The following is a 14,594-nucleotide window of genomic DNA, read 5'->3' as shown; positions in this document are numbered from 1 at the left end:
TTGCTTAGATCTGTCTGTCTACAGTGCAGCTAATTTATTGCTGAAACTAATTTCTTAGGATTATAGAACCTTCATACTTAACACTGAAAGCTATTAAGTGGACATTAGCAGCATATTGTGGTGTTATACACCACACACTGAGAGAGCAAACTACTACTCTGTGCTGGCTCAAAGGTTCTTCCTACCTCCTGATCCTACAGAGAACGCAGGGAGTGTACAACCCCACACAGTGCACACACAGAGAGCACGCAGAGGTCACACACCACCTGTGTCTGGGTACAGACGTGAGACAGACATCAGCGGACACATCTGGAGGGAGGCAGGGAGGAGTATAGGCGGAACAGACGGAAGGGAATTCCTGGGCTGGCTTATCTCTCACAGCTGACACACGGGTCACCAAGGTTGGCGATGCGGGTAGGGTAGTATTTTTTATTTTTAGGAATAGGGTGGTGGGAATTTTGTCAGGGACACAGATTAAGATGGACAGTAGAAGTGAGGTGATGAGGAAAATCAGAGTTTTGATGTTTATAGTGGGTGTGTTTCAAAGGAGTGATGGGAGTGAGTGCAGTACACAAAATCAATGAGAATATCCTAATGTCAAAGTGTATGTACTCTCTCAGTAGCGTTGCAGTGAAATCTGATAGATCTCAGGGGTCTTATCCCTACTGGTCTAGTCTATGCATCTATGGTGGTCCATCAAACCTGGTAGACTAAACTAACTGGAGGGAGATCATGTCTCCTGCACAGTGTCCAAGCCAAAGAGTGTAAGTTACACATGCAAACGCAATGATTAAGCCAAGTATAAAATACTTGAAGGCCTATGGCTGCTTCAGACCTAATACCTGGCCCAAGCCTCCTTGCTTCTGGAAATGCTTAGCTTGTACTGTATATATATGAACCGTGTGTATATATGCAGTTGAATTCACAAATACTCCACAGGATTCCCAGTTCTCATGCCTGGTGTTATATTCCACAGTCTGGAAGAGAAAAAGGTGTTGAGAGAAAAAAAAAAACTCTCGAGTCCACTTCACCGTCATTCTTTATCAACTATAATCACTCAACTCTTCAGAGAGACTAAACCATAAAAGTGCCTCGACATTTGTTTGGTGAAATATTTTTTCCCCTCCATGAAACTGTATCAGCCCTCATACTGTAGAATCGTTTCCCATAGCTCTTACTACAGTCATGGGCAAAGCATATGCTAGCTGAGAAGCAACACATCTGATCATTGTTTACTCCATATGTTAATGTACTTGTATCTTCCCAAATTCAAACAAACCATTTCACTAGTCCCCAAACATCCATATTCCTTTGGAAGCCGAGATGCCTGTAGTGATGAAGGTCTGATGTAGGGCTTTAGGATGTGCAGTGGAATATAGAATGATGACTTACTGGTTTTTTTCTAGTGCCAGGACCAGTTGTTCACCTTCCGCCTCCACCACCAGCTTCAGTGATGCAGGATGACTCTAGAACACAAACACAGGACACCAGAGGTGAGGGGACGGGACACCCAGCACGGCTGACACATACTGGACAGGAAGTATGCGGGCATGCTGGGAAAGGGCCAGGAAGAGGGATTCCAGTTCCCAGATCCATTGCATTGGTGGTTGTCATGACTAGGGCCCTGTTTTCCTGACTACGTAACCCGACCAGGGAAAGCTCTGGACTCTAGACATGACAGCTGACTTTTTGATGAGCACATACACTACCGTTCAAAAGTTTGGGGTCACATAGAAATGTCCTTGTTTTTGAAAGAAAATCACATTTTTTGTCCATTAAAATAACATCAAATTGATCCGAAATACAGTGTAGACATAGTTAATGTTGTAAATGACTATTGTAGCTGGAAACGGCTGATGTTTTTTATGGAATATCTACATAGGCGTACAGAGGCCCATTATCAGCAACCATCACTCCTGTGTTCCAATGGCATTTTGTGTTAGCTAATCCAAGTTTATAATTTTAAAAGGCTAATTGATCATTAGAAAACCCTTTTGTAATTATGTTAGCAAAGCTGAAAACTGTTGTACTGATTAAAGAAGCAATAAAACTGGCCTTCTTTAGGCTAGTTCTGTATCTGGAGCATCAGCATTTGCGGGTTTCATAACAGACTCAAAATGACCAGAAACAAAGAACTTCTTTTGAAACTCGTCAGTCTATTCTTGTTCTGAGAAATAAAGGCTATTCCATGCGAGAAATTGCCAAGAAACTGAAGATCTCGTACAACGCTGTGTACTACTCCCTTCACAGAACAGCGCAAACTGGCTTTAACCAGAATAGAAAGAGGAGTGGGAGGCCCCGGTGCACAACTGAGCAAAAGGACAAGTACATTAGAGTGTCTAGTTTGAGAAACAGACACCTCACAGGTCCTCAACTGGCAGGTTCATTAAACAGTACCCGCAAAACACCAGTCTCAATGTCAACAGTGACTCTAGGATGCTGGCCTTCTAGGCAAAGTTGCAAAGAAAAAGCCATATCTCAGACTGGCAATAAAAATAAAAGATTAAGATGGGCAAAAGAAGATAGACACTGGACAGAGGAACAGTTTTCAGCTGTGCTAACATAATTGCAAAAGGGTTTTCTAATGATCAATTAGACTTTTAAATTTATAAACTTGGATTAGCTAACATAACATGCCATTGGAACACAGGAGTGATGGTTGCTGATAATGGGCCTCTGTACACCTATGTAGATATTCCATTAAAGAAATCTGCCGTTTCCAGCTGCAATAGTCATTTACAACATTAACTATGTCTACACCGTATTTCTGATCAATTTGATGTTATTTTAATGGACAAAAAAAGTGATTTTCTTTAAAAAACAAGGACATTTCTATGTGACCCCAAACTTTTGAACAGACTATTTGCATTGCCCCCCCCCCCTCTCCACACCACTGCCACTCTCTGTTGTCATCTATGCATAGTCACTTTAATTAACTCTACTTACTTGTACAGTTGAAGTCGGAAGTTTACATACATTTAGGTTGGAGTCATTAGAACTCGTTTTTCAACCACTCCATAAATTTCTTGTTAACAAACTATAATTTTGGCAAGTCAGTTAGGACAGATGATTTCACTTATAATTCACTGTATCACAATTCCAGTGGATCAGAAGTTTACATACACTAAGTTGACTGTGCCATTAAACAGCTTGGAAAATTCCAGAAAAAAATGTCATGGCCTTAGAAGCTTCTGATAGGCTAATTGACATAATTTGAGTCAATTGGAGGTGTACCTGTGGATGTATTTCAAGGCCTACTTTCAAACTCAGTGCCTCTTAGCTTGACATCATGGGAAAATGAAAAGATATCAGCCAAGACCTCCACAAGTGTGGTTCATCCTTGGGAGCAATTTCCAAACGCATGAAGGCACCACATTCATCTGTACAAACAATAGTACGCAAGTATAAACACCATGGGACCACGCAGCCGTCATACCGCTAAGGAAGGAGACGCGTTCTGTCTCCTAGAGATGAATGTATTTTGGTGCGAAAAGTGCAAATCAATCACAGAACAACAGCAAAGGACCTTGTGAAGATGCTGGAGGAAACAGGTACAAAAGTATATATATCCACAGTAAAACGAGTCCTATATCGACATAACCTGAAAGGCCGCTCAGCAAGGAAGAAGCCACTGCTCCAAAACAGCCATAAAAAAAAAATAGACTACGGTTTGCAACTGCACATGGGGACAAAGATTGTACTTTTTGGAGAAATGTACTCTGGTCTGATGAAACAAAATAGAACTGTTTGGCCATAATGACCATTGTTATGTTTGGAGGAAAAAGGGCGAGGCTTGCAAGTCGAAGAACACCATCCCAACCGTGAAGCACGTGGGTGGCAGCATCATGTTGTGGGGGTGCTTCGCTGAAGGAGGTACTGGTGCACTTCACAAAATAGATGGCATCATGAGGCAGGAAAATTATGTGGATATATTGACGCAACATCTCAAGACATCAGTCTTGAAGTTAAAGCTTGGTCGCAAATGTGTCTTCCAAATGGACAATGACCCCAAGTATACTTCCAAAGTTGTGGCAAAATGGCTTAAGGACAACAAATGTAAACTTCCGACTTCAACTGTACATACTACCTCAACTAACCGGTGCCCCCTCACATTGACTCTGTACCGGCACCCCCCTGTATATATTGTTATTTTTTACTGCTGCTCTTTAATTACTTGTTACATTTATCTCTTATTCTTATCCGTATTTTTTGAAACGGCACTGTTAGTTAGGGGCTCGTAAGTAAGCATTTCACTGTAAGGTCTACTACGCCTGTTGTATTCGGCGCATGTGACTAATAACATTTGATCTGATTTAGTGTATGTATGGTGCCCATTGGTGCTCCATCACTAATTCTCCATCCGAGGATGACCAGGTCATAGACACTTCTGTTAGCACCTTTCATGATTTCCCATAGTTGGGTTAAAAACTGGACTCTGTTCTGTCAGAAAGTTAGAGACGTTTATAAAAGATCAACAGTAATGTAAAAAATTATCTAATGCTGAACATGAAATAAAAAATTCCACTTTAGGTCTACAGCAATAATCTACCATGTCAGGTTCAAGTTGGTCAGAGATCAACAGCAAAAACTTTTCTGTTTTTGCAGAGCAAGCAGTGTTTTTCCTTGAGTGCAAGAACAACATTTTGATGATTGTCTGCATATTTCAGTGCTGACTGACACTAATTTCCCCAGACCTCCTGCCTTTTTAACACTTATGAGTTATGACCCTGACACTAATTTCCCCAGACCCCCTGCCTTTTTAACACTTATGAGTTATGACCCTGACACTAATTTCCCCAGACCACCTGCCTTTTTAACACTTATGAGCTATGACCGAACTGGCCCATGGGAAAAGGGGGGCTTGACAGCAGCTGGGGACCTCTGTCTGTCGCACAGTTTATGACAGGCTATCAGATACTGTATCACACACACACACACACACACATTTCGGCTGCACCTTGAGAGATGAAGATAGACAGACAGGCAGAAATAAAGATAGACAGATATGCAGAGATAAAGATAGACATGCAGAGATAAAGATAGACATGCAGAGATAAAGATAGACAAGCAGAGACAGAACAACCATTATTTTGTCCCAGTCAGATAAGGGCAAATCCATCGTAACAGAGTGATGCTGAGACTCATATTTTTCACCTTAAAATGTATGCCAAACAAAAACCAAAGAATGCGAAGCTAAACAAACCATACAACTCTATTTAACAATGTCCACAGAAAAGTTTACAAAAACATATTTACTTGAACAGTGCAGATGTAAAGTTTGGTAATCAAATGACGGTTTGTGCTGTTGGTGCCGTCATTCTGTTACAAATGTTGTATCTGCACTGATCTTCAAGTGAACGTGTTTTTGTAAAATGTTCAGTAGAAATTGTTAAAAGTAGTCCTTGTGCATAGAGTTGTATAGTTTGTGGGTCCATTTGTGGTTTAGAAGGCAGGGCGGTTCATGTCAGGTATTCACCCAATTGTCCTGACTCACCACCACCAAGATATTGGCTTGCTGCTTCTTGTGGCACCGCGCACAGTTCAATAAAAACTAAAGGGGTGGAGTGAAAAATGAGTCTGGTATCATCTCTGATAAAATAACCAACTTGTTAAACTCAATAATATGTTGGAATGGTCAACATGGCTATAACAGCTGGCTCGTGAACTATACAAATACACATTGTTGTCAAACTCAATTGATTATGTAGTGTCATGACAATGGAATACCTCTCTAATAAAATAAAATTTACTTTCACCAAAATTCTGTCCTAACTAAATAACTAGAATCTCTTCATTGTTCCAGACAAAGCTATAATATAACACATTCTGATGAATTACTGGTGCATCACTGGCAGCTCTCATGACTCCTTCTCATTTCAGAGATTTTGTTGATTTGCTAATACCCTCCCCATGTCAGCCAAGTAAAGCACAAGCTCAGCATTCAGGGAGAGTGTGTAATTGAGACACTAACATAGAAAAAAAACAAAAAACACCCCCTCAGAGGGTGTGGTATTTCCTCCAGCTAGGAAAAACCTATCCACTCATGTATAATCTGAGGGATACATCTTGGAAAGCCATGGCTGTTTTAAATATTCTGGGAGTACTACTCAACACCCACGCGTTTCCCTTGTCGGGAATGGTTTCCCTATGGTGAAGTGGGGGATCCCGGATTTCAAAAATCTATTTCTCTCACTAAGTTCTAGTGGGCTGAACGCATTGGGTTTCCCCATCTGAAGCTACCCTAATATACCCTAAAACCAGATACTCAATTGCAGAACGTGCTTAAAGACCCCATGTAATAGCAGAGATTAAATGTGCTGATTTACCTGGTTTTAATAACTCAATGGATTTCAGGCATTACACATTGTTCATTGAAAGAAACTCTAATACGTCTTATATATCTTTGCTTTGCTTACAGTTCTGGTATGTCAAGGATAACAAGTGTTAGGGTGCATTTGCTAGCCATCCGCAACTACGCTCACCCTTCCAATACATTTTAGCACAATGGTGAGATGGTTTCAAATCCGGTTGCTACCTGACTTTGTTACAAAACCAGACAGTTTAGGGAAAAAAGGCAGTCTTCTGCCAGTGGTAAACCATTTCAAAATGTTGCTTTTCATGCACTGCTGATTTGTAGAGTATAGGAGCCTGGCGAGTTGGGGGAATAATTTCACAGTGTGTGGAGCCTCAGGGCCTAGCTCATACTAAACAAACAACAGAGGGGCCATTCAACGCCGTGGGGAGCAAGCTTTGAGGAAAAAGCACAAAGGGGAATCAGCCGAGGATAAACAGAAATGGGGAATTATTAGGAGCTCACGACTGGAACAACACAGGAGACCTGAGGCAGGTGAAGAAGGCAGACTAGCATCTACGCTTGGCTGAGCTATAGTAGGAGCAGCTTTTTAGCATTAGCCAAGGCCGCTAAGTGGCCGCTTTATGAATATTTACCCTGGACTTGAGCTGGCTGAGTGGTTTGCGCTGCCGCCCTTCCAGCAGGAGAGGTACCGTGGTGTCATAGCGTTGGGGCTTAGGGACAGCACTGTGCAGCACACTCTGGTCCAAGCTTTTCCCTGTTAAAAGATCAATAACAGTGATTAATGATGTGATGTGATGTAATCAATGGAAATGGTTTGTACTGAGTGGGTATGGTTAGCGCGAGTCTATCTGGTCTCTGTTAAGTACTGCTATCACTTGACCTGAGGAGGCCTAACTGAGAGCATGTATATTACTGTATAATGAGAATGACATAACACCTGACTTCAATGGTTGTGGCGGCAGTCAACCATGAGATTATGGAGAATGACATAACATTGTTATCATACTTAAAATGTTAGTCTTTTGAACATGTGATTGTTTCATCATTTAGCTTCAGGCCACCTCAAGTAAAATGTGTTGCTCTATTGAATGGTTAATCAACTAGATTCAGCTGCGGAGTGATTTTTCTTGAGCAGATGGTCAGGGGGCCGGAAAATAATTACAAACAATTTGTAGACTACAAAGTGACCGAAGCTCAAAAGTATGTGGACACCTGCTCGTCGAACATCTCATTCCAAAATCATGGGCATTAATATGGAGTTGGTTCCCCCTTTGCTGCTATAACAGCCTCCACTCTTCTGGGAAGGCTTTCCACTAGATGTTGGAACATTGCCGCAGGGATTTGCTTCCATTCAGCCACAAGAGCACTAGTGAGGTCGGGCACTGATGTTGGGCAATTAGGCCTGGCTCGCTGTCGGCGTGCCAATTCATCCCGCAGGTGATCTATGGGATTGTGGTCCGAGCTCTGTGCATGCCAGTCAAGTTCTTCCACACCAATCTCGACAAACCATTTCTGTATGGACCTCGCTTTGTGCAAGAGGGCATTTGTATGCTGAAACAAGAAAGCGCCTTCCCCAAACTGTTGGCACAAAGTTGGAAGCACAGAATCGTCTAGAATGTCATTGTATGCTGTAGCATTAAGATTTCCCTTCACTGGAACTATAGGGCCTAGTAGAACCATGAAAAAAAGCCCCAGACCATTATTCCTCCTCCACCAAACTTTACAGTTGGCACTATGCAATCGGGCAGGTAGCATTCTCCTTGCATCCGCCAAACCCAGATTCGTCATTCGGACTGCCAGATGGTGAAGCTTCATTCATCACTCCAAAGAACGCAGTTCCAATGCTCCAGAGTCTAATGGAGGCGAGCTTTACATGCTTGGCATTGCGCATGGTGATCTTAGGCTTGTGTGTGGCTGCTGGGCCATCCCAACAAAAATCCCTGAGCTTTTCAGTAAGGCCATTCTACTGCCAATTTTTGTCTGTTGATTGCATGGCTGTGTGTTCGATTTTATAAACCTGTCAGCAACGGTTGTGGGTGACAAAGCCAAATCCACTGATTTGAAGGGGTGTCCACATACTCTTGTGTACAGTATATAGTGTATAATACTTGACTAAAACATAATATTTTCAAACCTTGCTTACATTTGTATACGATCACATATATCTCTCTATTATGGATGGGAATACTTTGGAACAGATTTCCAAAATTAAAATCACTGATTTGCCTTTTTATTTTTTACAGTAATTTATGTCCAACCCCCCAAAAATCGATAGCATTTGGGGAAACCCGCTCTATTGTTTAAATTACCTTGAATTTATTACACACTAAATGCCCCATTTATGTAAGGGTTTTAGGTCACTTGAGTGAACCAAACTGACCTACTATAGGTAAAAAAAAACATTCACATTAAATAGAACTACTACACAGATCCATTTTTTAAACAGACAATAAAGAGACCCTCAGACAAATTGTACAGCACTGTAGACATATTACCTTTAGATATTGCCTTTTCCAAACACAATGCAAGCTCTCTATTATTTTACTCTGAAACAGTGGTGTCCCCAAAGGGTATCTGTTCTGCAGTAAGACCACAGACACAACATCAATAATGGATGGTTTCACACAGCTCACCGGGAACACAGCTTTACCAATATCTCTCAACAGCACTACTGCACAAACCAACCTATTGCTGTGCTGTACATTAAAGCTCTTACTCTGTTATACTGGGAATCAATATGAAGCTCTTTGTCCCCCAATGTTTTGTTCTATTGTAAATCTATTATTTGAGCATCAAAAGCAACTTCTTTACCCTCCTGGTAAGGTGAATTCACCGGGGGTAATACACAGTTAGCTAGTTAGACAAGCTAGACACACATAGAAAATGCAGTACTTGAGGAAGCTGTCCATTTGAGTACATACAGTGCCTTCAGAAAAGTATTCACACCCCTTGACTTTACAGCCTGAATTTGAAATGGATAAAAGGTAGATGTTTTGTCACTGGCCTACACACAATATCCCATAATATCAAAGTTGAATTATGTTTTTAGACATTTTTACAAATTCATTAAAAATTTAAAGCTGAAATGTCTTGAGTCAATAAGTATTCAACCACTTTGTTATAGCAAACCTAAATAAGTTCAGGAGTAAAAATTTGCTGAACAAGTCATAAGTTTCATGGACTCACTCTGTGTGCAATAATAGTGTTTAACATGACTACCTCATCTCTGTACCCCACACATACAGTTAATTGTAAGGTCCCTCAGTCGAGCTGTGCATTTTAAACACAGATTCAACCACAAAGACCAGGGAGGTTTTCCAATGCCTCACAAAGTATGGCATATATTGGTAGATGAGTAAAATAAAAAGCAGACATTGAATATCCCTTTGAGCATGGTAAAGTTATTAATTACACTTTAGATGGTGTATCAATATACCCAGTCACCACAAAGATACAGGCATCCTTCCTAACTCAGTTGCCAGAGAGGAAGGAATCTGTTCAGGGACTTCACCATGAGGCCAATGGTGAGTGTAAAACAGGTACAGAGTTTAATGGCTGTGATAGGAGAAAACTAAGAATGGATCAACAACATTGTAGTTACTCCACAATAATAACCTAATTGACAGAGTGAAAAGAAGGAAGCCTGTACAGAATACAAATATTCCAAAACATGCATCCTGTTTGCAACAAGGCACCAAAGTAATACTGCAAGAAATGTGACAAAGCAACAAACTTTTTGTCCTGATTACCAAGTGTTATGCTTTGGGCAAATCCAATACAACACATTACTGAGTACCACTCTCCATATTTTCAAGCATAGTGGTGGCTGCATCATGTTATGGGTATGCTTGTAATCGTTAAGGCCTGGGGAGTTTTTCAGGATTAAAAAGAAACATAATGGAGCTAAGCATAGGCAAAATCCTAGAGGAAAACCTGGTTCAGTCTGCTTTCCACCAGACACTGAAAGATTAATTCACCTTTCATCAGGACGATAACCTAAAACACAAGGCCAAATCTACACTGGAGTTGCTTACCAAGAAGACAGTGAATGTTCCTGAGTTGCCAAGTTACAGTTTTGACTTAACTTCTCTAGGGTAGGGGGCAGCATTCGGAATTTTGGATGAAAAGCATGCCCAAATTAAACTGCCTGCTTCTCGGGCCCAGAAGAGATGATATGCATATAACTGGTAGATTTGGATAGAAAACACTCTAAAGTTTCCAAAACTGTTAAAATAGTTTCTGTGAGTATAACAGAACTGATTTGGCAGGCGAAAACCTGAGAAAAATCCGTTCGGGAAGTAGTCTTTTTGGGGTTTTTCTAGTTTTCTATTCAATGCCATTACAGTATCCATTGACTTAGGACTCAAATTGCAGTTCCTATGCCTTCCACTAGATGTCAACTAGATGTGAAATTGTTTCAGGCTTATATTCTGAAAAATGAGGAAGTAAGAACAGTCTGAATGAGTGGACCCTAAAGTGTCACAGAGCTTTTTCATGCCCATGACCGAGAGTGTGCCTTTCTTGTTTACCTTTTATATTGACGACGTTATTGTCCGGTTGAAATATTATCGATTATTTAGGCTGAAATCAACCTGAGGATTGAATATAAACATCATTTGACATGTTTCTATGAACTTTACAGATACAATTTGGATTTTTTGTCTGCCTGTTTTGACTGCGTTTGAGCCTGTGGAAAACGCGCAAACATTGGATATAAAGAGACTTTATCGAACAAAAGGAACATTTATTGAGTAAATGAATGTCTGCTGAGTGCAACCATATGAAGATCATCAAAGGTAAGGGATTCATTTTATCTCTATTTCTGACTTGTGTAACTCTTCTACTTGGCTGGTTACTGTTTGTAATGATTTGTCTGCTGGGCTATGTTCTCAAATAATCGTAAGGTATGCTTTCGCCGTAAAGCATTTTTTAAATCTGACACCGTGGTTGGATTCACAAGAAGTTAATCTTTAAACCAATGTAAAATATGTTTTGTTTTCTGAGTTTTTATAATGAGTATTTCTATATTTGAATTTGGCGCCCAGCAGTTTCACTGGCTGTTGAAGAGGTAACGTCTCACGTACCCAAGAGAGGTTAAATCTGCTTGAAAATTTAAGGCAGGGCCTCCCGAGTGGCGGAGTGGTCTAAGGCACTGCATCACAGTCCTAGCTGTACCACTAGAGATCCTGGTTCGAGTCCAGGCGCTGTCGCAGCCGACCGCAACTGGGAGACCCATGGTGTGGCGCACAATTGGCCCGGTGTCGGACGGGTTAGGGGAGGGTTTGGCCGGCAGGGATGTTCTTGTCCCATCGCACACTAGTGACTCCTGTGGCGGGCCAGGCGCAATGCAAGCTGACACGGTCACCAGTGTTTCCTCCGACACATTGGTGCTTCCGGCTTAAGCAGGCAGTGCGTCAAGAAGTAGTGCGGTTTGGCTGGGTTTTGTAGTGGAGGACGGACAGCTCTTGACCTTCGCCTATCCCATACGGGAGTTGCAGCGATGGAACATGAATTGGATATCACGAAAAAGGGGTAAAAAAAACAAATAATAACTTAAAAAAATTACATCTATGGCAAGACTTAAATGGTTGTCTTGCAATGATCAATAACCAATTTGTCCTGTGTAGCTCAGTAGGTAGAGCATGGCGCCAGGGTTGTGGGTTCGATTCCAATGGGGGACCAGTACGAAAAAAGTATTAAAATGTATGCGCTCATTACTGTAAGTCGCTCTGGATAAGAGAATCTGCAAAACAACAAATGTAAAGAATTTTGAAAATAATAATTATACAATCCAGTTGTGCAACGCTCTTAGAAACTTGCAGAGAAAGTTGAAAACTGTTTTCACTGTTATTATGGGGTATTGTGTGTTGATAGGTGAGAAACAAATATATTTAATCCATTTTGAATGTGTAATGATGTGCGCTGAGAGTCGGGAAGCAAGTTCAGGGAGTGAGTGTTTTAATAAATAAACGCAACATAATACAAAACAAGAACCACAAACAGCGCACAGACATGAAACTGAATCAATAACGCCTGGGGAAGGAACCAAAGGGAGTGACATATATAGGGCAGGTAATCAGGGAAGTGATGGAGTCCAGGTGAGTCTGATGATGCGCAGGTGAGCGTAACGATGGTGACAGGTGTGCCCCATAACAAGCAGCCTGGTGACCTAGAGGCCGGAGAGGGAGCACACGTGACAGTACCCCCTCCCCGACGCGCGGCTCCAGCCCCAGGATGCCGACCAAAATGACGATATGGGGGAAAGGGGCGGACCGGACACCACTGCAGAGGCGCTGGAAACCTGTCAATCCGGCTGAGACGCAGGAGCATGGCGACCTAGAGCGCCAGAGAGAAAACATAACTGGCGGTACCCTGTCTTGTTCGGTTCCAGCCGCAGGACGACATCCTAAGTGACGATCCCGGGGATCAGGAGAGGACAGGTCACCCCTGCTGATGCGCAGGAACCTGTTGCCGGCTGGGAAGCGGGAACCTGACAGACTGGCTAAGGCAGGGGAGCCTGGCAATCCGACGAAGGCATGTAAGCCCGATGAGCCGGCTGAGGCAGGGGAGCCTGGCAATCCGGCTGAGGCAAGAAAGCCTGCTGCGGCTCCCGGACACGACGTCATTCCACTTGACAGAATGTATTTTTTTTAAACACTGATGCTTCCCTTAGGTGAGGAGTTATTCTGTAATAATGTGCACTGAGAGTCAGGAAGCAAGTTCAGGGAAACACGTACAACGCACAGACATGAAACAGAAACAATAACATCTGGGGAAGGAACCAAAGGGAGTGACATATTTAGGGAAGGTAATCAGGGAAGTGATGGAGTCCAGGTGTGATGTCGCGATGGAGTCCAAGTGTGATAACGCGCAGGTGCGAGTAATGATGGTGACATGTGTGCGCCATAACGAGCAGCCAGGTGCACTAGAGGCCGGAGAGGGAGCACACATGACAGAGTGCAGACTATAACCCCAAAAATATGGAATAAGTCAAGGGGAATGAGTATACAAATAGACAGAGTATATATACAGTGGGGAGAACAAGTATTTGATACACTGCCGATTTTGCAGGTTTTCCTACTTACAAAGCATGTATGAGGGTCTGTAATTTTTATCATAGGTACACTTCAACTTGGAGAGACGGAACTAAAACAAAAATCCAGAAAATCACATTGTATGATTTTTAAGTAATTAATTTGCATTTTATTGCAGACATAAGTATTTGATACATCAGAAAAGCAGAACTTAATATTTGGTACAGAAACCTTTGTTTGCAATTACAGAGATCATACGTTTCCTGTAGTTCTTGACCAGGTTTGCACACACTGCAGCAGGGATTTTGGCCCACTCCTCCATACAGATCTTCTCCAGATCCTTCAGGTTTCGGGGCTGTCGCTGGCAATACGGACTTTCAGCTCCCTCCAAAGATTTTCTATTGGGTTCAGGTCTGGAGACTGGCTAGGCCACTCCAGGACCTTGAGATGCTTCTTACGGAGCCACTCCTTAGTTGCCCTGGCTGTGTGTTTCGGGTCGTTGTCATGCTGGAAGACCCAGCCACGACCCATCTTCAATGCTTTACTGAGGGAAGGAGGTTGTTGGCCAAGATCTCGCGATACATGGCCCCATCCATCCTCCCCTCAATACGGTGCAGTCATCCTGTCCCTTTGCAGAAAAGCATCCCCAAAGAATGATGTTTCCACCTCCATGCTTCACGGTTGGATGGTGTTCTTGGGGTTGTACTCATCCTTCTTCTTCCTCCAAACACGGCGAGTGGAGTTTAGACCAAAAAGCTATATTTTTGTCTCACAGACCACATGACCTTCTCCCATTCCTCCTCTGGATCATCCAGATGGTCATTGGCAAACTTCAGACGGGCCTGGACATGCGCTGGCTTGAAGCAGGGGGACCTTGCGTGCGCTGCAGGATTTTAATCCATGACGGTTAGTGTGTTACAATGGTTTTCTTTGAGACGTGGTCCCAGCTCTCTTCAGGTCATTGACCAGGTCCTGCCGTGTAGTTCTGGGCTGATCCCTCACCTTCCTCATGATCATTGATGCCCCACGAGGTGAGATCTTGCATGGAGCCCCAGACCGAGGGTGATTGACCGTCATCTTGAACTTCCATTTCTAATAATTGCGCAACAGTTGTTGCCTTCTCACCAAGCTGCTTGCCTATGTCCTGTAGCCCATCCCAGCCTTTTGCATGTCTACAATTTTATCCCTGATGTCCTTATACAGCTCTCTGGTCTTGGCCATTGTGGAGAGGTTGGAGTCTGTTT

At 42.5% G+C, this 14,594-nt stretch overlaps 1 protein-coding gene across 1 annotated transcript in view; it reads right to left on the bottom strand.

Moving 5' to 3' along the window:
- The window catches only part of LOC111952061 (disintegrin and metalloproteinase domain-containing protein 12), a 144,005-nt gene that overhangs the window by 84,641 nt on the left and 44,770 nt on the right, over positions 1 to 14,594 (bottom strand). The window contains 2 exon segments of the mRNA XM_023970514.2: positions 1,393 to 1,466; positions 6,949 to 7,070. Coding sequence (XP_023826282.1) covers positions 1,393 to 1,466; positions 6,949 to 7,070 — 196 coding nt within the window.

This window comes from Salvelinus sp. IW2-2015, linkage group LG25 (assembly GCF_002910315.2).
Source record: "Salvelinus sp. IW2-2015 linkage group LG25, ASM291031v2, whole genome shotgun sequence".
NCBI lineage: Eukaryota > Metazoa > Chordata > Actinopteri > Salmoniformes > Salmonidae > Salvelinus > Salvelinus sp. IW2-2015.
The sequence above is the reverse complement of the archived record's forward strand: the minus strand, read 5'-3'. Positions and strand labels throughout refer to the sequence as shown.